The sequence below is a fragment of the Convolutriloba macropyga genome, chromosome 15 (assembly GCF_964194025.1).
Source record: "Convolutriloba macropyga chromosome 15, txConMacr16.3, whole genome shotgun sequence".
Taxonomy (NCBI): Eukaryota; Metazoa; Xenacoelomorpha; order Acoela; family Convolutidae; genus Convolutriloba; species Convolutriloba macropyga.
Genome location: NC_134482.1, coordinates 38167477 through 38193721, shown reverse-complemented (window position 1 = coordinate 38193721; position 26245 = coordinate 38167477). Strand labels below are relative to the sequence as shown.

At 33.4% G+C, this 26245-nt stretch overlaps 2 protein-coding genes across 2 annotated transcripts in view; one reads left to right on the top strand and one right to left on the bottom strand.

Annotated features, from left to right (window-relative positions):
• The window catches only part of LOC142353890 (uncharacterized), a 37950-nt gene extending 12085 nt beyond the window's left edge, over positions 1-25865 (bottom strand). The window contains exons 1-2 of the mRNA XM_075406119.1: positions 25593-25865; positions 24864-25170 (exon numbers count right to left, since the gene is read on the bottom strand). Of these exons, the coding sequence (XP_075262234.1) occupies positions 24864-25170; positions 25593-25625 (340 nt within the window). The 5' untranslated portion in view covers positions 25626-25865. The remainder of the gene's footprint in view (positions 1-24863; positions 25171-25592) is intronic.
• The window catches only part of LOC142353939 (ras-related protein Rab-18-B-like), a 476381-nt gene that overhangs the window by 385932 nt on the left and 64204 nt on the right, over positions 1-26245 (top strand). The gene's annotated exons all lie outside the window — the stretch shown is intronic.

Sequence of the window (26245 nt, the reverse complement as noted above, 5' to 3'; positions counted from 1 at the left end):
ACCTCACGGAATGGAATAGATATTTTGAAGAAGTCGACATACACACACACATTAATAAATATAAAAAAGGAGAGACTAGAAATAACAAACAACAACGATAGGAAAAGAGTAAAAAATAGCAACAAATAATTAATAACAGGACAAATGATAAAAACTAGTAACAGAAACGGAAGCTAAAAAAAACGAGTACGGACTAATAAAAGGAAACACATCTAAAAATAGAGTAACGTATCGAATAAACGAATATGTTCACCTAAACAAAAGAATAACTTCTGTTCAGAGTGTAATGAGAATAACAATGTAATTCGATGTCATGTAACGAGAATAACAGAATGTAATGTAATAACAATCCTCGTAATAACACGCAATAACATTAATCCAGTAATCTCCAACCAGCCATCCAGTAGTCTCTCACATCAGGATCTAAAATACACATTAACCGTCATACACGTTATCTGTGAATATATATATATATATATATATATATATATATATATTATATATATATATATATATATATATATATATCCTCATAAATGGATAACATACCCATTCACAATCCTAACATACACGTACTACATCCATAATTACACATTCGGCTATCTGACATTCGGCCAAATGAAACTTGAACCAAAATATAATCATTCGGCTAAATAGACCTTCGATACTATGAACGGTCAACCCGCAGTGCACCTTTTTGCACAGAACAGAATAACAGAATACGTCATACATACACACGTCATACCAAATACGGACGTCATACATCTCATTAGTGAAAATACGGACGTTAGTGAAAATACGGACGTTAGTGAAAAGCGGACGTTATCAACTAACGTCATTCAACTAACGTCATACACATCATTAGTCCACCTAATTAGAGATAACTGAAACTATAACTCATTAGTGATAATCACTAAAATCCAACAAAGACATCATAAATAAAAGACATCATTAATGAAAGAAAACTTAAAAATTGACAACATCCATAAGAAGATGACAAGAATGTTAAACAATTCACTGAGACACACTGTCTCTTTGCAAACGCAATTAGTAACAAAAAGTGAAATGTCAGACCAATTAACATTTACCAACACCATAGACAGATGGTGATTACAAAAAGATTGGTCTTACCAAGACCATTAGTAGTTGAAAGAACATTTCAATTACGTCAATGCTTCTTAAACAAATCATTTTGTACCATTAGTACCAACTACCAATTCACATTGCAAAGTTGCAAAATTGAAGAGGATTGCAACAACATATCCAATTACCACTAATACCTTTTCAGTAACTAGTCATTTTTGCACCAAATCTCTTGGTAAAAACTGACGCCACGAACCATGCCAATGATCAAAAGAAGCTACTTCAAAACAAAAGCCAACGACAAAGTCGGCACCAACATCAGACTAATTACCATAACATACCATGATGGTAACACGCCAACTACCATCAAATATAATAAACTTCATACAAATACACCAATTACAAAGAATAAACAACATCTTGAGAACAAAAAGATCTGGAGAATTTCAGAAGTGAATCCGATTCAAGAAATCGGAAACTAACATTCTAATTAGTCCTAGTAATTATTAAAATTGACAACTTAACAACCAAAATATAAAAAACGGAAGATATGTAAATGTCAGAAACATTGTAGAGAACCAGAAACAAGAAAGTAAAAATCACAATTCTGATTTTGCCTCGTACAATCCACAACTGCAAAACTGACTTGAAAAATTTGAAAAAATTGTGAAAATTTCAGCTAAGCTGAAAAACAGAAATTGTATATCCCAATTCAAAAATTTTCTCAACTTTCAAAAATTTTCTATTTTCAATCATTCAAAAAATTTTTTTTCTATCTCAACAAAATTCTTTTGTTTCTATAATATCAAACTTGAAAAAGAAGATTAACTATTTTTCAATATTCATTTTTCAGAATACAAGTTTATCTACAACACTCAATTGCACAACAACGCAACCTCACAGGTAAACTGAATTACTTTAATTTCATTTCAGAGCGGTTAATACAACGCTATACATATCATTGTGATGAAAAACCACCAATGTTAGCAGCATCAGGGTTTATGCACTCTTTAAACAAAAACCAGCTTTGTATAAAAATAAAAGTACAAAGAGACAATTTTACTCAGCTCAAATTTCCTTTAAATAGTCATATACATTTTGACAACGACAGTATCACAACAACTGATTGTAAAGCTTCAACTAGAGACTATTTATTCATAATTGAAGGAATAACAGAAACCGGACAAGAAGTAAAACTCTTTTGGGGAGAAAAACATTTTGAATTGTTGAAAGACATAACACCTTGTAACGAAACTATTACAGAATTCCAAACACTAGAACAACAAATACACACAGATGCATGTGTTGATATTAACAAATAAACAAAGTCTTCATAGTTGTTTGTAAAAAAGACGCTATTGAACTGGTAGACGATAAACTAAAAGCTTAACAAATAATATGATACCGATTATCGTTATTGTAGTGTACCAGTGAATTTCAATTTCATACAAATTAGTGCGACACCGTTAAGTGTCGGTTACACAAGAAAATAACTGTCACTTTCCAGTGCAGCATTGAAAAGTCTTTTCCAAATATCAACACTCGTTTATAAGTTTCAACAATTGATTTCTCAGAAACATTAGTAACACTCTACTTAATATTAAATAAGATAATATTATTTCTCACTATCTTCTTAGTACCTTGCATTGTAGTAATATCCACGTATCTAGCGATTGTCACAATACATGAAGTAATTAGAAATCGCAGAGTAGTATATGCAAGCCCACCAGTACAATAATTCAATGCACGAAATACATCCTGATATATACCACATATGTAAAACAAACATAGATATTGTAGAACTGGAAATATTTAAATTTATTAAAATTGCTATAGTTATCTTTTTCCTAGTACGCATGTGCTTAAGTTTAATAGAAACATTTATAAATCCATAAAAATTGATACAAACCCAGATATAGAAGAATTTATATATCACACGTTACATACACAAAAATTCTATCTACAAATTGGATTTCCTGCAGAATCACCATTTTACGGAAACATTGTAATATACCAAATAAACTTAAGATTACAACATAACGAAATTTGGATATCGAATATAGGAGCACAAACACACCAACCACAACAAGAACTAATACCAGTACTGATATTAACACCACCATATATGCAAATCCCACCACACGGACCTGGTTCCGGAGCTTAAATAATTAAAAATCAGCAAAAATTGCGTCATCAAATAATAATAGTAACCGTAACAATACTCAAGAACAACCACATCATAACGAAGTAACAGATCTAACAAATATACCAACATCGCCTGAGATAGACGATACAGATCCTAGAAACGAAAACCCGTATACAGTACGGCGTGAGAGAACAGAAACTAGACACCTATTAAGAGGCAGACGTAGAACATCACTCTCATTTCCTACACAAGATTCTACATTAGTCTCATACGACTCTACTGATATAGAATCAAATATAATAAGACCCATAGAAGCCGGACAATCAGAACCACAAAGTCGAACCGGAACACCAACCGGAACACCAAGCCGAACACCAACACTACATAATTTTAATATCAGTTCACCTAGCGATCATTCAAGTGTTAATACTATCCCAACACCTACATCATCTGAATTAAAAGCAAATCCATTTCTACCACCTACATTTCAGCAAAGACAAGATTTCAATTTCGTACAAGACAATTTTCGTGTACAACCAATACACTCACCACATAGTTCAGTTTGGTCAGCAACTTCACCTCAAAATACGATAAGTACGAACACTACACCAAATAGATCACAACAATCTTCGTCCTCGAACACCTCAGTCAGCGTACCACTAGTAGAAGTAACAAACTCTCTACAACCACCACGAAATACAATACTCTCACCAGCATCATTTATACCCGAATTGAGATTAGCATCAAGTCACCTCGGTAGAACTAGAGCAACACCAGTACTAAATCCAAACCCCCCTACTTTAAGTAGAACTAATGACCATACATATCTTTTTCCATTAGATCATAAGACCTGGAATCCACCTCCACCATTATACGGACCAACTAATCTTGGAGATACTCTCACAAATTGGCCAAGAAGTAGACTCACAAATACCTTAAACCTAACACATCGCCAACGAAATTCAGCACTTGAAGTTCTAGCAACACCATCTCTAGAACTAAAATTTAATACAACGATTAAATACGACACGATATTCAATCATCCTTTTCATGCAACAACACCCCCTATAGTAACAACAACGACACCAGCACCGTTTATTTGTATTGATTTTGTTTATAAGTTTGACAGATATTCTTAACAAACTTTAGGTTTTGCAACATTTTACAATCTTCATACAGGATTATTGAACACATGCCGCTTCAATTAAATTCCATAACACTAATATTAATAATAATAATAATATTTACTTACATGAAAATAGATACACAAATACAATCACACTATAAGATACAAAACAAACTAAAAGAACATATTAAAGACCGCTTCAACGAAAGAATGGAGAACCATATCAGTAAAATAAAAAATAAAAACAAAATAAAAATACATACACCAAATACAATGGAACGCAAAAACTTCAACAAACTCATGAATAACGTATCTGATAATCAAACAGAACTAACAATGGACCCAAATTCAACCAAAGACACTTATAACAACACAGCATTAGAGAATTTTAAAAACAGTTCAGACTATGAAGAAATGTGGAACATAGCTATTGATAAATGGACAAGAAACTGGAATTTCTATAGAGAACATCTCACAAACAGTATTCTAGAAAAATTCCAATTAAACAATAAAAAAGAAAAACGTCAAACAAAACAAGATTACATAGAATTAACAGGACAAAACATAAATGGCTCAGCAATCGGACCTCAAGATATTTTTATTGAACCTTACGATTGCGACGCAGAGGAAATTACGAAGGTAAAATACTACGAACTAAACAAAATTAGTACATGTAAATTTAAACCACTAGATTTAGATATGACAAATACAGAAGTTCAACTGTTATCAAAAGCACAAGCAGTAGAGATTAAAGCATACGCAGTTGCAGGAATGATTAAAGAACAAGTAGAATGGTGTTCACAACACACCAACTACATTAGAGCAAACCGACCTAGCTATTATGTATCAGACGCACAAAGAACAAAAATATTAGACCGGGACGAAGTTCGTAACGAACTCGCCAGGCTTAATTTATTGAAAAACACAGAATATAGACCCACAAGATACAACATATCATTCAATTACATAGCTAACCCACCATTACAAAAGAGAATTGAAGACCTCCAAGGCATAATACAATTTCATTTAGATACCCCTATGGTACCACCATATGGCAGTATAGTATATGACTACACAAACCCAACATGGATACCATCCGCAATAAAAAACGCACAATCAAACTGTTTAACCGGAGTAAGAAAACAAAACAGAATAGATATATTAGATTGGACATTAGAAATCAAAGAAGTATCACTCATACTAAACCTTGATACGGAAGACATTTCATACATGGGAACAAAACTACCATGCGATCTCCGCAAAGGAGAATGCCAACCAACACCTTTTACAAAAGCAACTATAGTTTGGGAACCACAAACACATGGTCAATTATTTGAACTGATCAGATTTGATGCATTCATGGTTAAGTACCAAGACCGATAATGGATAGAAACAAACGCTGAATGGACAACAGTACAAAAACCAGATGTACAAGAAAAAATAACACTAAACAAAACAGCCTCAAAAGCAACACGATTTGAAATATATCCAATAGTTGAACACGAATGCGGATCAATACAACCCTTACATAAAACAGAATATGATGATATTTATATAATATATGAATATGGCTTTGATATGCATACAGGACAGAAAGTAACAAGAAAGAAAAATAAACTTGATGATGAAAAATTCATAAAACTAACACCAAAAGAAATCACCTCAACACTTACACGCTATGAAGATGAAGATAACAACCAATTTTATTACGGTTTTGTTAACGAAAACACGCACCTAAATATTAAAATGGACTTATTTATGAGTAACATATACTCTAGAATCAGTTTACAAGCATATAGAATTCTATTCACAAATTTGCGAACAAATTAGAAATCTACGACAGTTAACACTAACACAAGTACAGAAGAACTCACCACTTCTAGGATACATCCTTACAGGAGACAGATCGATCTTTGTAAAACAAGAAGGAGTAAACGTTATGAAAATGTACAAATGTGCAAAGAAATCATCACCACTATACGTACCACAAACACGCGAATGCTATGATAAAATACCAATCCTCTACAAAAACAGAGTACAGTATGTACATCAACTCACACGCCAAACATAACTTTGGGCAAAAACGGTACCATGTTCACATAGTAATCTTGATCAACTCATATCTATAGATACGGAAGGAGCATCACGATATAGATTAACACCGTATCCAGTCAAAGTTGAAACAATGCTAAACACTATATCACCTGAAGAAATAGTATTAGACAATATGTTTAGTAAAGCAAGTCTTATAGAAAGTGGAATCTACAGTAAAGAACAATTAGTGCAAGAACGAAAAAGAGATTTATTACACGAATACATGAGAGACTGTGAAAAACCATTACAACACGCACAGTCAGCAAATGCACTAAAACTCTTAGAGTTCGAACAACCAGGTTTATTACAAACATATAAAAATTACGAACAATCACTAAAATGGCTACGAGATTTAAGAATATCAACGGATACAACTTTCGGATTGACCAACCCAGCGTAAACTGGAAAAGAAATTTTTGACGGCGCATGGCTAAAAGACCAAATTCTAACCATCTTTGGTTGGCCATGGTACATATTAGAGAAAATGGCTATTATTTATGCTATGATTAGTATGATATTATTCATAACAAATCTTATTTTTAAATTCTATAACGCTTTTGCCATTCACAAAGCAATCGGAAAAGAAGCAAGTATAACAAAAAAACTACTAACCGGAATATTTGGAATGTTTCTACAAACACTTACACAACTAGTAGCACAGATACAAGAAGAAAAAACACAGGACGACAGTGACGATAACATTTCCCATTATGCAAAATTAAACAACAAAACAAGAAAGAGTAAACCCACCTTTAGTAGACATTCAGCAGAAGTAACAATGTCAAACCATAACAACAATGAAATACCAACAGAAATCTACGTTGACACAAATTATAAACATTATAACACAACAATCCGTAGAACAGAAAGCGGATTACAATTACTAACTTTAGAACCAACAGAAACCACCATTACCAGAAAGGAAATATAAACCACAACAATTTAAACTAGAACCGTTAGAAACAATCAAAGAGAATAAACTACCATCAATATTACCACAACTAATCACACCACCCCCGGCATACCAATGCATCGGAAACAATTTACCAGCACCTGTCCCTAGTGCACCAAAAGTTGAACAACTTAATAGTTTATTCCACAACCACCCATATGAAACACCTATACCACTTAAGCAACCTAAACCATATGAAATCCCAAATCCTTCAACAAATAACGAACACAGACACTTAATACCTACATCAAAACTACTAGATAGGCAAAACCCTCCACCGATTGATTTTGAACAACTAAAACTAACGGCTAACAAAATGCATAATCGCAGCCACAGCCTAGATGTACTCCAAAATGATCAGCCACACACAAATGAAGTCACATACTTTGACACTCTATCGGCTGATACATACGAAATTTAAAACAATATGTCCACTAAAGAACATCTAACAGTATACTCTCTCTCCACAAACATCAACTCATCAAAATTGCATATTCATAAAATTGTATATTTATCACAAATCACAAGAAATCTAAAGTAAAAATGACAATATATTTTTAACATATAACAATGTAACCACTAACGAGTGAGTTTTTAACATACCAAACGATAAATAATTCCTATAACAGTAATCTTAACATTTTGAAACCATGTAGTATTCCAATAGTAATAATCTGCGAATTTTAGCACAATGGCAACAGGCATGGAATATGAATCGCCATACAAATCCGATTCCCCATTCAGCTACGAAGTTGAAGATGGAGAATTGAGTTCCGGATCAGGGAGATCAAGCCCTGGCACCATAAGAGACAACGCGTCGGACTGTGGGACGCAAACAGACGATCAAATGGAGAATATCCCTGAAACAGTCACTACAATGAGAGTACACTTAAACAATACTCCACAGATTTCTCAAACTCCACATGACATCGCACGTAAACTTAAGAATAGATTTGATAACAGACGGAACTTGCAATCCTTTAACACTAACAAAATCACTAATGACCAAGGAACAAGTACCAACATTCATAGCTATGAACATAACAGATTAGTTCAAACTCAGAACCGTTCGACGACGGAATCATATACATCACCCCCACTCCCAAACTACCCCCCCCCCCCCAGTGCGACCGCCACCACCCTCTGATTATATTACAGAACAACCACGAACACAAAGTTATAAACAACAACAATTGTTTACAACTAATCGTAGGCCAAACAATTTAAGATTTCCATACGCGGTAACACCGAGATCTGCAAACAGCAAATCATTTTTTCACCAATCAACAAATGAACAGACACCCACAACAACCGTCATGGAAACAATATGGTTTCAGGATAAGGATCCTAGAACTTTAAATAGCCCACACAATAGTAATTACAACCCATTGTTATCATACAGAAACTGGGCAAATATGCCATTCGATTCACGCGAATATAACTTTTTCATGGCACCTCTTCATAACCTTAAAGATCGTGTGTCAGAGTACTTCCCACCCCTGCCACCAGAAAACACTAATACAGTCAAACGAAGCACAAAAAACATGGGGAGAGACAAACTCCACCAGTCTATGTACCCAATACTTAAACAGTTTTACAGTCTCACCGAGAGATTTTTATATGATTATGACTATGAGTTTAAGATCCCAATAACATGTCATTTCGACCAACTTATAGCTAAGGCATCTCAAGACTTATCTGCGTACAGTATCTACGATCATCAGATATTTCAACTGAGTTTCAATTTTCTGCATCCTACTCCGAAAGATGTACAAAACAATAACTATAGAGTGCATAAAACTAAATTAATTCACAACCCTATATATTATACATTTCTACGTGACAAAAGCCATAACACATCAAAAAGTTACATTCACATAAACGACCAACTGACATCACCCTATTTCCTTAATTACGGATATCGTTTGAAATGGGAATATACATTGGGCACACTTCGAAACTTTGATCCAATCAAGAACTACTATATATTCCAACCAAAGGATTCCCCGGAGCGACCACTCATGGTACCGCTAGAAGCTTTGGAACCTTGCGAGGAATACCACGTGTATCACCTCGAAGGAAGCGTAATGAACCGCGCTTTCACAAATAGGATAAACTTCAATAATGAGCGCACGAAAACAGAACTTGAGCACGGACTATGCAATACAGTGAAAGCATCAACAGATATTCCATTAAAAGATCTAACGAACTTACTTGCATATTTTCTGTCAAAAGACGAAAGTTTCGTAAAGGAATACCGACATTATAAAGAACGAACGAACTATCCGAAACAAACGGAGAAGTTATGATAATGTTGTCACAGTAACAAGTAACAACTCCTGATAATCTCGACACGTAACAAAAATAACTATGAAATTAAATCAGTGCATATATTTATTTATGTTTTCTGAAACCCAAAATTCACCCCTTTCTGATAAATGTATTTATATCAGTTCAATAATTTTTACTCAAATACTATGTAAATCCTTATATTTGAGTTTTTACCTAAATAAATATGCTCACATCGAGTAATTTGGATTTGTACTTCATATTTGCACAACCATTTAATTACACAAACAATTGTACCAAATTGTTATATATCTTTTCTACTCAATAAACTTTAAAATGAAAAAATAATTTTTTACTTTTCCTATAAACCCTAACCTAATTTATATAATATATATGTATATATGCAAAGATCTTTCCATAGTTAGTTATATGCAATTTTGTAAATAAATAACAACTTGAAATAAGGCGCAGAACTGACAGGAATAACAACATTTACAACTTAAACACAGTGAATTGTAAATGTACACAATGAGTCATATAATTGACATATTGACTCTATGTATAACATGTAATCGTAACTTTCAGATTCTGAGTCATAGACATGACATTTTAACAAAACTCATCTTACATTCTTATAGAACCGATTTATTTACACAACATACAAAACTGTAATATCAGTGTGAAATCATAATAACATAGCAAAGTGCTAAATACTTTTCCAAACGAACCATAGCAATATATCAACTTGTAACATAAATCAAAACATAAAATACTTGAATATCGAAATTTTCACATATAAAAACATATGCATAAACAAAGTACCAAATACATGAAAAATATACTTTCATTTCTCAAAGAACAAAACAACATGTATGGATACATTACATTCACCCTTTAAGCCATAGTAACAACTAACAGCTTTACCTTTCCCTGGTAACAACTAACATTGTAGTACTCCAAATACTGAAAGAGTCTTTGGATTATTTGGAAGATTGTATAAGCGCGGACAGAGACTTTTAACTTAATTTCTGAAGTTAAAAGGAATAGAAATTGATTGCATACAGTAGTTGGACATTTTTGGATATATCCATTACACACCCATAAGCGAGATCTATAAACCCTTTACAAAATACATAACACAACACAAATTGTAGAAGTATAACAATACAATTCGTAAGAATTGATGGCATCAGAATAACTTCGGATTCGCGCAGGAAACAGATTATTCATACAGGTTCATATTCAGTAACAAAATCTGTACTAATCCAACATGGCTAAACAATCACATGTCACTTGAACATTTCTAGACCATGTCACACACCTTGTGGTGACCTAGCCAGTACTACCCTCAATTAATCCTTCGAATTCCATAAACATATAACAAGGTACACTTAACACAGATCATATAAATCTCTGTTTTCTTTCCAACCGGAAGGGATACTGCGTATAACAGAACATTGAACCCCAACACAGGTTATAATAGAGAAAAACTTTTCTGAACCTCTAACATTTAACAATAAATCAATTCAGGTAAGTCAGGTAAGTCAAACCACTGGACATCAGGATCGCCTCCAAGCATCAACACTGGATCTACCCGAAAGGATCTTCACCCACTGGATGTGGTACTGGAATAGATACTTTTGTGATTGTTAATGTTCACTCTTTGCTCTTTGGGCAACCTATGTCTAGGAATCGACTTACAGACGAACCGATATCAAGCAACACACTCCAAAAAGAAAGAAAATCCTTCAGAGAAAAAAAAGAGAAATTGACTTATTAGAATGTACAAGAGACTTTCAAAAAACTCGAAACCCCGGAAAGATGGAGTCAAATATGACTTCCAGAAAGAACTATTTGAAAGACTTTATTATTTAAATAAATAAAGACTGAAAATACTTTTCCCTGATTGGATAAAAAAGGGAATAATAACTTTTCCTTTTTTATCCTTTAGATGTTTACCCATTTACCCCTCTTCTCAGAAGAGAAAGTTATTTAGTCAGTACCAGTTAACCACCTGATATAATAATAAAGTATATTTCTCTCTCTCTACTCCGCTCTTGTTTTGTATTGAGATATACATTAGACTTTAGCATTGGGGCCCCTGCACTGTTAGTAGTTGTGTAGTAACGCAACTTGAAAAAACCAGGTTAGACAGGGCATACAACAGTCAATTTGGAATGGTTATCGTTGAATACTCTGACAAGATCTGCCAGAAATTGGCAAGATTTGGCATAATCATGAATTATTTCTGCCAGTTTCTTGCAAGATATTCGTTTTTCTGCCAAAATCTTGCAAGATAACCAATTTTCCGTCTAACCTTACAAGATAAATATTTTTCTATCATATTTTAAAAGAGAAACATCTTCTGTCCATTCTTAAAAGATAACCATGTTTCTGTCAATTCATGGAAACTAAACATTTTTCTGTCCAGTTCTGCAAGATAACTATTTTCTTCTGAAATCTTACGAGATAACCAATTTCTGTCAAATCTCGAAAGACAATCATTTTCCTGTCAAGTTTTGCAAGATGACAATTTTTCTGCCAGAATCTTGCAATATATAAATTTTTTCTGCGAGATTATTACAAGACAGCCATAAGTATTTCAGAAGCCTACAAGAAAGCCGTGGTAACAATTATATGTACCCCTGAACCATTTCACATTCCAATGCAAAATTTACCTTAAAGCTTTTTTTAAAACACAAAATCAGAATTAAAATTCCAATTCGTTTGGTTCAGATAGATCTTGTTAATAGATTTCCTTTTTTTTCATTACACAACATGCTATATGATTCAGACGCATTACGTTTTGAAGAAGTTCGACCCCGATTACAAATTTAAACATTTAAAAGCAGTTAATTGATTCTTCAAAAGAGTGTATTTCAAAAAATTTGGGAATAAAAAAATATGTCGGAAGATAATAATCAAAAAGAGATGAAACTTCGGTTTGATTGTTTGTTTTTTGTCCGGCTAAAATTAGTTGCTTTTAACACTTTGTGCAAGTGGAGAGTAATTTTTACCCCGGAAATTAATCGAGTTCTTTCTGTTTTTTTTGTTTGAAAAGAATTCCTGCTTTGCAGTTATACCAAGAAGTTAATACAAAGTCCTTGAAGAACCTGAAAATTGTAGAAACATCTTTTTTTAGTAAAATAAAGGAACTAGAAAAGAATCGAAGAGTGACAAGCAGAATATTTGGAAAGCAATGGAACAACATCTTGTTAAGTTTGTTGCAGAGAGTATCAGAATTCCCTCGGAAAAAGTAGTACTGTACAGAAAGCAAGCAAAGTGACCAAAAATTTGGAGGAGAAAAGAAAACTTTTTCGACTTCCGACTGCATCAATTTTCCCTCAGAATGAAATTGGTATATCGAAGCACACAAAAGAGAAAATCTGGAAACCATAGGAACAACTTTTTTGTTTATTATCAGAGCGCGTCCAGAATCCCTCAGCAGGAAGAGTGGTATCAAGAAGCAGAACAGATAGTTTCTGAAAATATTTTTTTGAAAAATTTCTTGATTAATGATTTTTATTCCGCCATCATTTCTAGGTTTCACCTACCGAACTCATCTACGGATCAAAATTTGAAACAAGGTAGTCAGATCATCAAAAGTAATAAAAATTAGCAATCCCTATTTATAAGCAAACCTTCTTTTATCCATCTTCTCAGAGGCAAGGAATTAAGTTAAAAACAAACAGCTGCCCAAAAAAATATTCAACAATCATTATGATTGCGTCACAAATAAAAGAATGACTCATCAAAGGTCAATTGTACATCGTTTATTCCACCTGACGTAGAAGACATAGAGTAAAATTTGTTTCAATAGTAAAAATTAACACCAAAACGTTAAAAAAAATTTTTAACTTTCCTCAAACAAAGTGTATGTGAGTCATCAAAGATCAATTGCACTCCAATTTTTTTTCTTAATGTACAACTCCTGTGGACAACACTTGAAATTAAAATTTGTTTCACTATTGAAAACTAACACAAAAATACTTTAAAAAGTATCAATCTTGCACACATGAATTATTTCTTAAAAACCAATAGTGCATTATTTTTTTTCTTTTATTGCGCAAGTCATAGAGAAATGTTGCTTCATTAAGAATTGTTTCCTTAGTGCAAACAAACACAAAATTTGTGAAAAAAACATCAATTTTGCTCACACAAACTATATACGGGTAATCAAAGGTCAATTGTACATCTTTTTTCCTCCTTATGAACAGGTCATAGAGAAAATTTTCTTAAGAAAAGTTGTTACATTAAAAAAAACTAACGCAAAAATATTTTTTAAAAATTACTTTTTGTTCACAAAAAGTACATAAAGTTATCAAAGATCAATTTCTTATCTCTTTCTGTAAAAAATAGAAATCATAGAGAAAAATACCCTGAATAAAATTGGTTTCGCTGATGAAATTCAACACCAAAAGACTTGAAAAGTTTCACAAAAAACATATATGAGTCAGCAAAAGTTAATGAGACATCATTTTTGTGTCCTAATGTACAAATCATGGAGAGATTTTTTGGAGAAATCATCGAAGATCAATAGTACGTCATTTTCTCCTCTTAATGTACAAGTCATAGAGAAAATTATCTTAAGTAGAATTTGTTCCATCACTAACAACTAACGCAAAAAATGTTTAAAAACTTTCAATTTTCCTCATACAATGTATATGTGAGTCATCAAACGTAAACTATAAATCACTTTTCTCCGCTTTATATACCAGTGCTGGAGAAAAATTTCTCAAATCAACGTTATTTCAAAGGTGCGAACTACCGCAAAAACATTTTAAAAATATAAATTTTGCACACAAAAAGCATAAATGAGTCATCGAAGGTCAATCATACATCATTTTCTCATCCCAATGTACAAGCTATATAGAAAACTATTGTAAGTGAAAATTTTTTATTAGTAAAACTTAACACAAAATTCCTTTAAAAATTTTTAATTTTTTTCAGACAAAGTATATATGAGTCGCCAAATGTCAACTGTACATCATTTCTTACCTCTTTCTGCAAAAATCATAGAAAAAAACTTTTAATGAAAAAGTTGTTTCCTTAGTAAAATTCAATACAAAAACACAAAAAAGGGTCAAGATTGATCACTCAAAAGATATAGGAGTAATCAAATGTCAACATAATAACACTTGTTCCTATCATTCTTTTCTAATGTACAAGTCATAGAGAAAGTTTTCCTAAGTTAAATTTGCTTTATTAGTGCAAAAGAACATCAAAATTCTTAAATACACATGAGTTTTTGCTCAAACAAAGTATATTTGAGTCATCAACTGTCAATTGTACATATATTTTCCCCACTTATTATACATGTCCTTTAGACAGATTTCTTCAATACATGTTATTTTAATAGTGAAAACTAATGCAAAATGAATTTAAAAGTTTAAATAAAGTATGAATGTGTCATCAAAAGTCAACAATACATCATATTCTCCTCCTAATGTAAGAGTCAAAGAGAAAACTAATTCAAGTAAAAATTGCTCATTAGTAACAAATAACACGTAAAATATTTTTTAAAAAATTTAGTTTTCCTCGCACAAAGTATAAGTGAGTCATCAAACAACAAAAGTACTTCACTTTTTTCCGCTTCATCTACAAGTCCTAGAGACAAATTTCCTAATTCAAAGTTATTTCGACATTAAGAACTGAAACAAAAATGCCGTAAAAAATATAAATCTCCAACACACATAAAGTATGAATGAGTCATCAAAAGTCAACAATACATCATTTTCTCATTCCACTGTACAAGTCATAGAGAAAACTTTCTTAAGTAAAAGTTGTTTCATTAGTAAAAACTAACACGAGATTTCTTTTAAAATTTCCAATTTCTTTCACTCAAAGTATACAAGAGTCATCCAATATCAATTGTACATACTTCTTTGACCTCTCTCTTTCATTGACAAAACGAATGCAAACCGGTTGGAATGTTTCTCAGAAAAATACTTGCAGAAAAGTATTTAAACTATCTGTTGGCATGCTTCTCAGAAAAAAGCTTGCAGAAAAGAACTTGAGCTATCTGTTGGTATGTTTCCCAGAAAAAGACTTTCAAAAAAATACTTGAACTATCTGTTGGTGCTTCTCAGGAAAATAACTTCAGGAAAATATTCGGGCAGGCACGCATTCTCTGTTTTTTTCTCTCTCTCCTTTTCATTTAATTAACAAAATCAGTACAAACGATCGAACGTTTCTCAGAAAAGTATCTGAACTCTGTCTTCTTTAGGTGAAATATATTATCTCTCCCAACAATAACCAGGAAAATACAGACAACTGGACACAGTTCTGGTTGCAAAGTAGTATCTCCTTCCTGGGAAGGAAGGTCAGTCTGATTTCGCTATCCGCTAGATGAAATTCACTGAGACAAAACATTATGTTTTTAGTTGAATTAAAATCAATTTGCAAGGAGTAATCGGGTTCTACCAAAACAATCCAAGATACAGAGAAACTATTGCAGAAAATTCCAATAATTACAATTTTTGCAACTTCGTCAGCAAAAACGAAGACAGAGACGATGCTGATGCTGCTGATGCTGACTCTGATATTGCAAAAATGCTAACTTGAATTCTTTTGATGAACTGTTCATTATTATGCTGTTTATCACTAATCTTTAATAAATGTTTAGTGATGAACAGATTTTTGATTAATTGTCCCACCGTAATTGTTTTAACTGTTGTAACTCATTTAAGAAAACAGATATCAAAAAATAGAATTCCTTAAATTGTGTTTGTCGTAGATTTGAAAACACATCAAAGTCACAGACAGGAAGTTCAAAATATTTGTATTGGCTTCAAATTAGTTAAAAGATCACTCGTGTTAGTTCAATAAAAAGTATCATGAAAAGCACTTTTTCTTCCAACTTATAAGTAAACTTCTGTCATCAGACAAATTGTTGCAGCTCTCTGCGCCTCCAACTGCCCCCAACTGTGTTCAGCTGTGTATTTATTACCTTAACGGCTGCTTAACATCTCTGCAAATTGATTTCTTTAACTTCTGCTTAGATAAAGCATTTATTGTCACATCATTTACAGATAATGTTTTCTTATATTTCGTCCAACGGGCTCTACTGGACGTTCATGTGATAGCCACAACGCATCAAATCTAGGACGCCACATGACACTTTCATGTGGCTTCCTGGAATTTTGAGCAAATAGCCATAGAATAACAGTGAGACTTGATTCAAAATGGGCTGTGAGGCCGCCCCTTGGCAGGCTCTAAAATCGCCATTTTACTATTGAATATGGTTCCCGCATGAACCGATGTCAATTTTGACAACGGTGGCGTTTAGCCATGGTATTGCCTAGCAACATAATCATTTTGCTGTCAAATCTCACGAGATAATCGTTTTTCTGACATATTATACAAGATAACCACTTTTTTGCCAGATCTAACAAGAGAACAACTTTTTTGTCATATCATGCAAGATAACAGTTTTTCTGCCAGATCGTACAAGCTAACCAATTTTCTGTCAAATTCTTCAAAATATCATTTTTTCTGCCAGATCTTGTAAGATGACCTTTTTTCTAACAAACCTTACATGATAACCATTTTCTGTCAAATTTTACAGGATAAACATTTTCCGTAAAAGTTCACAAGCTAACCATTTTTCTGTCAAATCTTATAGGATAAACATTTGTCTGTCAAAATTTGAGAGCCAACCACTTTTCTGTCAGATCTTATAAAATAACCGTTTTTCTGTCAAATCTTACAAAATAACCAATTTTCTGTCAGATATTACAAGATAACGTTTTTTTCTATCAATGAAGTGCCATAATGAGAACAGGCCATAGAAAAAATAATAACGGAAACTCTATGATTTATTACTGAAATATTATGATAAACAGATCTGGGTACTTCAATCAGCCAAAATATAAAATGTTGTCACATTTCAGACTAACTAAGATTTTGAACAAACAACTGAGGGCATTAGCATAGAACGGTCTAGGTAGAGTTTCCCAGGTCCAGGCCTGGACTGTCTAAATAGACTGAATGAGTCGGTGAGAGGAGTTATTGACATACTTTAGCGTGGTCTAGGACACTAGTTAACATCGTCCTGTAAGAGTTTTAACCTAATTCTTTTAACAACAAAAATTTCACCACGCAATTTTTCTCTTAAGCAAAGATAAATTATTTCTTTATCAATTACAAGCTATTTATCCATAACAATATCTCTCAAGTTTAAATTGTCCGATACCAATTGAAAGTCAAGCTAATTTCTACCTTTATTTCGAGTTTAATTCTTTTCGGTAACAAGTTTTGATATCAAATATCAGTAGAGCCAAATTCTTTTATGCAATTTTTTAGCCGAGCCAATCTATAATTATTGGATTTAAAAACTCAAGCCAGATTTCTGTTCATACAAGATATCCGACTAGCCAATTTATATTTATATTAATTTTACTAAAACTAAACTATGAACGCATCGTTAGCTTTCCATTTCAATTGTCATGAAAATTTCGGAAATTGAAAGAAAATATAAACAAAAATTTCGAAAGTGTTTGGAAGTACATCACTTGCGCAACTAGATAAAACTGTGCAAGCTTAGCATCTGCTAAATTTCAATTAAAATTTCCCGTACAACTGTTATGGATCATTAGGCGATAGCGGTATATATTTTAGCGTCAAATTAAGGCTAACTCTCTCTTGTTGATTGGATTTAAACAGATTAGAACAGTAGAATAGTTAATTCAATTGGATAGTATTGGACAACATTTCAAACCATCATATCCAATTACAATCCAATTAGGACACAAAATGAGTATAATTGCTGTTCAAGTCTGCCCACATACGCAAAAAATTAACGAACAAAACCCAAATAAATTGATGTCATCTTGCTGAAGCCTATCAAAAGTCAGTAATACAGGGTAAAAACATCCCTATTATCTTTAATGTAAAGCTCACTTATTTTTGATATATGTGCTTTCACTTGTTGAAAACTAAAGTTTTGAAAATTTTCGTGTAATAAATTAAGTTGTTTTAGCCAATTAAATGTTTTCTTCAACAAGTTAACTAATGACTTTTTGTTTTTTGTAGTTTTTTTTTAATTTGTTGGGGGAAAGAGGCCTCTTAAACTCCATCTTGTTTGTTTTTAATGACTGCTAGACTTTGCGGAAATATGTTTTGTAGCGCAGACTCGGACCTGATTTGTTTAAAAAGTTCTTTAACAATTTCAATCACGTAAAGTTCGTAAACAGTATGTATCTTGTTATCAAATAGTGTAAGACCTAAGGATTCATATTTTTTCCTGAAAAAAATTGCTTGATCGATTTTTCGTTGTACCTTATCAATTTTTTCTAAATTCTGTTTGATTGTGTTCCCATAGACTAATAGACCATAAGTTATGACCGATTGGGCAAGAGAGTTATTAAACATTAGAAGACACCTTCTTGTTCGTACCCGATACATTAGTCCGCAAAACTTGCTAAGTTTTTTAACAACAAAATCAACGTGATCACGGAATGTTAAGTTCTTATCAATGTAGATTCCTAAATACTTTCAAGATGTTTTGTAATCTAGAGTATTATCCTTGAGTTTTACTTTCTTTTTTGTGGGTTTCCCGAAATTTATAGCTTCACATTTGTCATAATTAATTATTAATTTGTTTAAATTAAACCACTTGGAAATTCTTTCAACATCCATTTGTAGAGGCAAATTATTGTCATTACTGGCATTATCAACAGTAGTATCATCTGCAAACATTACTAAAGTGATTCCAATACAAACTGTGGGGAGATCATTGATATACAAAATGAACATTGATATAAAAATTCCAGCAAGTTATATTTTGTCGAGCTAATTTCGAGGACTCCTTTTTTTCAGTTCGCGCCAAACTCTCTCATACACAGTTTTGGTGTTACTTAGTGTAGAACATACATAGATTTGGGGTTTCTAATACTGTTTGGGTTGTTTTAATTTTTGGAATTGTGCTTACAAATTTTATCGCGGAGAATTCTGTAGCTGAAACCGAAACAACTGAAACCGAAGCATGTTTTTTGTCTTTTCAACCATCTGGCCTCGAAACCATAGTTTTCTTATGAATTGTTTACCTTCTAAATAGGATCATAACATCAATCAGCTGTCGTGGTTGACAGTGCGTTGAATTCGATGCAATGCGCTGATTGTTTTCAAATTATAATTGGCATTGGAAAAAAAACAGTCCACAGTAAAAAGTAAGCTGAATTATCATAAGATATCATGAGAAGCACATAAGATACCGTTTGCATGTTCTAATCTTGATGCAAAATTTCAAAATGTAAATGGAATTAAGTATGTACCTCTTAGACTAGTAAAAAAAATTTTAGATCTAAATCAGAGTGTATGATGGTTCAGATCAGACCAAGCAGACCCAATTTTGACTATGGTTTTAATAAGCAGACTAAAAGATACGCTTATTAGAGCAATCAGCCCAAAATTTGCTCGCAATCAGATCAAGCAGACCCAAAAACGGCTATGATCAGCCTTACGGTGCGTCTAAAACCCTGGCTACACATTTTTGTTCAATGGTAGCATTGTCCACCATTTTCCAAGACACATCATGATCTGATCAGATCCGTCTCCGATAGCTGATCTGAAAACCCTTTATTAATCTAACCAATAATTGCCTACCTTTTGTGTTATCCCGATCCATACAATTAGTGAACCTCTCTACAAGTCTGTCTCTGTTATCTGAAACCATGACAGCCACACCAGCCGGAAGTCTGTGTAGTAAGCAGTGACTGCCTCTCAGAATATGGGTGTAAAATTGATTACCACTCAAGAGAAAACCGACGTGTAGAACTTCTTTTGATGTCTTTTCATAGATTATTAATATTTCGTATCTGAACCCGTTGTCATTTGCAACTGTGAGCCCCCCACTACCGTCACTAATTTGCTTATCACTGACAGCTTTTACGTTCGCCGTTATATAAAATCCCTGAAATTGAGATAAAATTGATAAAAATTACAAATGAATTCCCGGGTCGAGGTTTGGTGGTGAAGTTTCGTAAGAAATGCGGTGAAATGCGGTGAAAAAAATAATTGGTGAATTATTTTTTTGTTATTTTCACTACTTTAGTCTGCCTTCAACACTTTCCAGTTTCAATTGCATCCAACTATTTTTTTTTTGAAAATTTGCAATAATAACTTGAAAGTAGATTACAGCAGGAGTTCAAAAAAACTGAGGTTGGGGGGTCGATTTTTTGCTCCATCATATAGAAAAAATGGTTTAAAAATACTTTTTTTGTTACTTTCTCTACTTTTCTTTGCTTTCAAATCTTTCCAGTTTCACTTGCATGCAACTGATTTTTTTGAAAAATTGCAAGTATACTTTTAAGGTAGATTACAACAAGAGTTCGAAAACCTAGGTTTGGGGGTCGATAGTTTGCTCAATGATATAGAAAAAATGGTTTAAAAATAAAAATTTTTGATATTGTCACTACTTTAGTCTGCCTTCAACACTTTCCAGTTTCAATTGCATCCAACTATTTTTTTTTGAAAATTTGCAATAATAATTTGAAAGTAGATTACAGCAGGAGTTCAAAAAAACTGAGGTTGGGGGGTCGATTTTTTGCTCCATCATATAGAAAAAATGGTTTAAAAATACTTTTTTTTGTTATTTTCACTACTTTAGTCTGCCTTCAACACTTTCCAGTTTCAATTGCATCCAACTATTTTTTTTTTGAAAATTTGCAATAATAATTTGAAAGTAGATTACAGCAGGAGTTCAAAAAAACTGAGGTTGGGGGGTCGATTTTTTGCTCCATCATATAGAAAAAATGGTTTAAAAATATTTTTTTTGTTATTTTCACTACTTTTGTTTGCTTTCAAATCTTTCCAGTTTCACTTGCATGCAACTGATTTTTTTGAAAAATGGCAAGTATACTTTTAAGGTAGATTACTACAAGAGTTCGAAAACCTAGGTTGGGGGTCGATAATTTGCTCAATCATATAGAAAAAATGGTTTAAAAATAAAAATTTTTGATATTGTCACTACTTTAGTCTGCCTTCAACACTTTCCAGTTTCAATTGCATCCAACTGATTTTATTGAAAACAATATGGATACTTAAGCCCACAGCAAAATCTCACATAATTTAACGCTTTTTAGCGTTGACACCTAGAATGGGGTCGAATAGCGGTGAATTATTTTTTTTCACTGCATTCACCGCATTCACCGCATTTCTTACATTAATTTGCCATAATAGTCTATGCGGTGAATTTTCGTAAGAAATGCGGTGAATTTGGTGGTGAATTTTTGTAAGAAATGCGGTGAAAAGCGGTGAATTATTTTTTTTCACCGCATTCACCGCAATCACCGCATTTCTTACGAAAATTCACCGCATTCACCGCATTTCTTACGAAAATTTACCCAAAAACCTCGACCCGGGTTGGTAAAACAGTGACCGTTTTTCTCGTCTTTCCCATTTCACCACCACTTACCCCAAACACTGCCCCTCTGGGAGTGCAGAGGGGGGGAGTGCACTTTTTATGACCCCTAAGCGGGGGGTTGGGAATTGCTATAATGGGAAAAGCCTGTTTTTATTTGATTAGAAAAATGATTTCTTTCGCCATCTTCTCTACTAAATTTGTGCGACCCTATATATCGAATATTTGACATATTGCAGGCTGGACAGTAGTTCGTTAATAAAGAATAATTGTTGGAATTGGAATTGACAGGAATAGATCCATTGTTGAGAGCTGCTAGGAGAGTTAAATTTTTATATAAAAGCAAACTTACTGCTGGCACAAACTTACATGGGCATCATTCCGTGACGTTTCGCCACCCATGGTAATTAAATTAAAGCGAAGTTTAAATAAATTTTTTAATTAGTTCAGGTTTATCGGGAAAATTCAGAAAACTATCTTAATGGTAACTAGCTTGGACGTTAAAAATCAGGTTTGCTGTTCTGTACGGCGATATAACCCGATTGAAGTTAGTTGAACTTCGTTTCAAAGTCACGCTTCGCAACAGGGGTCAACCTGTCTTGATGTGATGGTTATTGCTATTTTGATAATGATCAATGTAAACAAGAAGTGTCATATATGTCATAACCTTTTCATCTATGTCGCAATAGTATTTTGGTAAGTAAATTCGTGTACAAATTCCGATATTATGCAAATATGCAAAAGACAGACAATTGATAAACTTGAGTTGACATAGTTTGCAAGAAGAGTTTAGTTTTAAGGCTAAAGTGTCGGTGATCCTGACTGTTGCAACTCAATTAGAGGGAGAATTGATTGTAATCTGATACAACTGCCCCATTTTTGTGACGTGAAGCCAGGAAAATTTGCAGTCCAAATTTTGTTGTTAGGAGATGTCATTGAAAACTGTACATTTCTGGCCTCATCACATTCCAATAATTCTAACTTTTGTAACATCATTTTGAAGTTTTGTTTCTTTTGTCTAATATTGGACATTTTTCCACATCTGGAAAAAATGCGAAATAACCTTATAGATTATGTTGTTGAACACTTTCGGAACCGGGTCACTTATTTTGCGACTCCGTTGCATGCCACTGATTAGCATAAATTAGAAGATGACATCCTTATGCAATAATACCAGCAAACTGCAGAACTGAAGGTTGCTTTTTGGGTTAAAATTTTACACTTGATCTCCAAATGGCATTATGGGCATGATAAAAAATTATATAGATCCATCTAAAAATTAATAAACTGCATCAAAAATGACAAATTCAGATTTTAATAGGATCAAATGGATATTCTTAATGTTTTCAGTAGATTTTTTTAGTTTCTCTATCACTGAAAAATTGCTGGCGAAAAACTAAAGACCAAAGGGATTAAAGCGAAATGATTTCTTAACGTAGGCAGCCATTTTACTTGGTATCTGAAACAGTTGCTATCCACTAAATTGAAAACCAGCAGATCCGCTGGTAATTTTAAAGATCAGTTACAGTTCGTTTTTTGTTTAAAATTTCGAAGACCTGAAAAAAAGCCGATGCTAAAGAACAGCCACGGTTCAGAAGTCGTTCATTTATCATAAAATTATGACTGATAACTAAGTATTCGAAAGGTGTTCAAAAGAGCATATCTGGACCCGAATCATTGCCTGAAGTTTGCTTGCCCGATATTTTGCAGCCGGATTTCGACTCGACCAAAATTGTACACTATAAGCTTCAGTGCAACCCATTTTCATGACACTTGACTTTCCGCGACCCCAAATATCGAATCAGGAAAAAATGGATCGAGCTATTGTCAAATCATGAATCAACGATGAGTCTTTTTGCGAGTTTGTGTTTTGCCTCTTGTTCTCAAGCTCTCTTACCTTGTTAACTCCTAAAAAGTATTCAGTCAAACGCCTTCGAATTGTTAATATTGGAAAAAATGTTGGGTAAAACTTTCACATTGACTTTTTTTTACAAAATTTTGGAAGCATAAAAGACTAAAGGCCATCTTCAGAAAAAAACAAGGTTTTTGTGACAACAGAGAATCGCTTAACGTTTAACAGAGTTGCATCCAACCAAATGTCATAACCATGTTTTTCTTCAATTTTGGAACTGTTCATTCAAATTTTGTCGCCGAGAATTTTGTCGCTGAAACTGAAACAACTGACATGCTGCATGTTTTTTGTCTTTTCAACCATCTGGCCTCAAAACCATAGTTTTCTTATGAATTGTTTACCTTCTAAATAGGATCATAACATCAATCAGCTGTCGTGGTTGACAGTGCGTTGAATTCGATGCAATGCGCTGATTGTTTTCAAATTATAATTGGCATTGGAAAAAAAAACAGTCCACAGTAAAAAGTAAGCTGAATTATCATAAGATATCATGAGAAGCACATAAGATACCGTTTGCATGTTCTAATCTTGATGCAAAATTTCAAAATGTAAATGGAATTAAGTATGTACCTCTTAGACTAGTAAAAAAAATTTTAGATCTAAATCAGAGTGTATGATGGTTCAGATCAGACCAAGCAGACCCAATTTTGACTATGGTTTTAATAAGCAGACTAAAAGATACGCTTATTAGAGCAATCAGCCCAAAATTTGCTCGCGATCATATCAAGCAGACCCAGAAACGGCTATGATCAGCCTTACGGTGGGTCTAAAACCCTGGCTACACATTTTTGTTCAATGGTTGCATTGCCCACCATTTTCCAAGACACATCATGATCTGATCAGATCAGTCTCCGATAGTTGATCTGGAACCCTTTATTAATCTAACCAATACTTGCCTACCTTTTGTGTTATCCCGATCCATACAATTAGCAAACCTCTCTACAAGTCTGTCTCTGTTATCTGAAACCATGACAGCCACACCATTCGGAAGTCTGTGCAGTAAGCAGTGACTGCCTCTCAGAATATGGGTGTAAAATTGATTACCACTCAAGAGAAAACCGACGTGTAGAACTTCTTTTGATGTCTTTTCGTAGATTATTAATATGTCGTATTTGAACCCGTTATCATTTGCAACTGTGAGCCCCCCACTACCGTCACTAATTTGCTTATCACTGACAGCTTTTACGTTCGCCGTTATATAAAATCCCTGAAATTGAGATAAAATTGATAAAAATTACAAATGAATTGGTAAAACAGTGAGCGTTTTTCTCGTCTTTCCCATCTCACCACCACTTACTCCAAACACTGCCCCTCTGGGAGTGCGGAGGGGGGGGGGGGGGGGGGGGGGAGGGGTGCACTTTTTATGGCCACAAAGCGGAGGGATTGGGAATTGCTATAATGGGAAAAGCCTGATTTAAATTGATTAGAAAAATGATTTCTTCCGCTATCTTCTCTACTAAATTTATGCGACCCTATATATCGAATAATTGACATTGAAGACTGGATTGTAGTTCGGTAATAGAGAACAAGAGTTGAAATTAGAATTGCCAGGAGCAGATCCATTGTTGAGAGCTGCTAGGAGAGTTAAATTTTTATATAAAAGCAAACTTACTGCTGACACAAACTTACATGGGCATCATTCCGTGACGTTTCGCTACCCATAGTAATTAAATTAAAGCCAAGTTTAAATATATTTTTTGTTTAGTTCAGATTTATCGGGAAAATTTAGAAAATTATCTTAATGGTAACTAGCTTGGACGTTAAAAATAAGATTTGCTGTGCTGTACGGCGATATAACCCAATTGGAGTTAGTTGAACTTCGATTGAAAGTCACGCTTCGCAACAGGGGTCAACCTGTCTTGATGTGATGGTTATTGCTATTTTGATAATGATCAATGTAAACAAGAAGTGTCATCTATGTCACAACCTTTTCATCTATGTCGCAATAGTATTTTGGTGGTAAGTAAATTCGTGTACAAATTCCGATATTATGCAAATATGCAAAAGACAGACAATTGATAAACTTGAGTTCACATAGTTTGCAAGAAGAGTTTAGTTTTAAGGCTAAAGTGTCGGCGATCCTGACTGTTGCAACTCAATTAGAGGGAGAATTGATTGTTATCTGATACAACTGCCCCATTTTTGTGACGTGAAGCCAGGAAAATTTCCAGTCCAAACTTTGTTGTCAGGAGATGTCATTGAAAAATGTACATTTCTTGCCTCATCACATTCCAATAATAATAACTTTTGTAACATCATTTTGAAGTTTTGTTGCTTTTGTC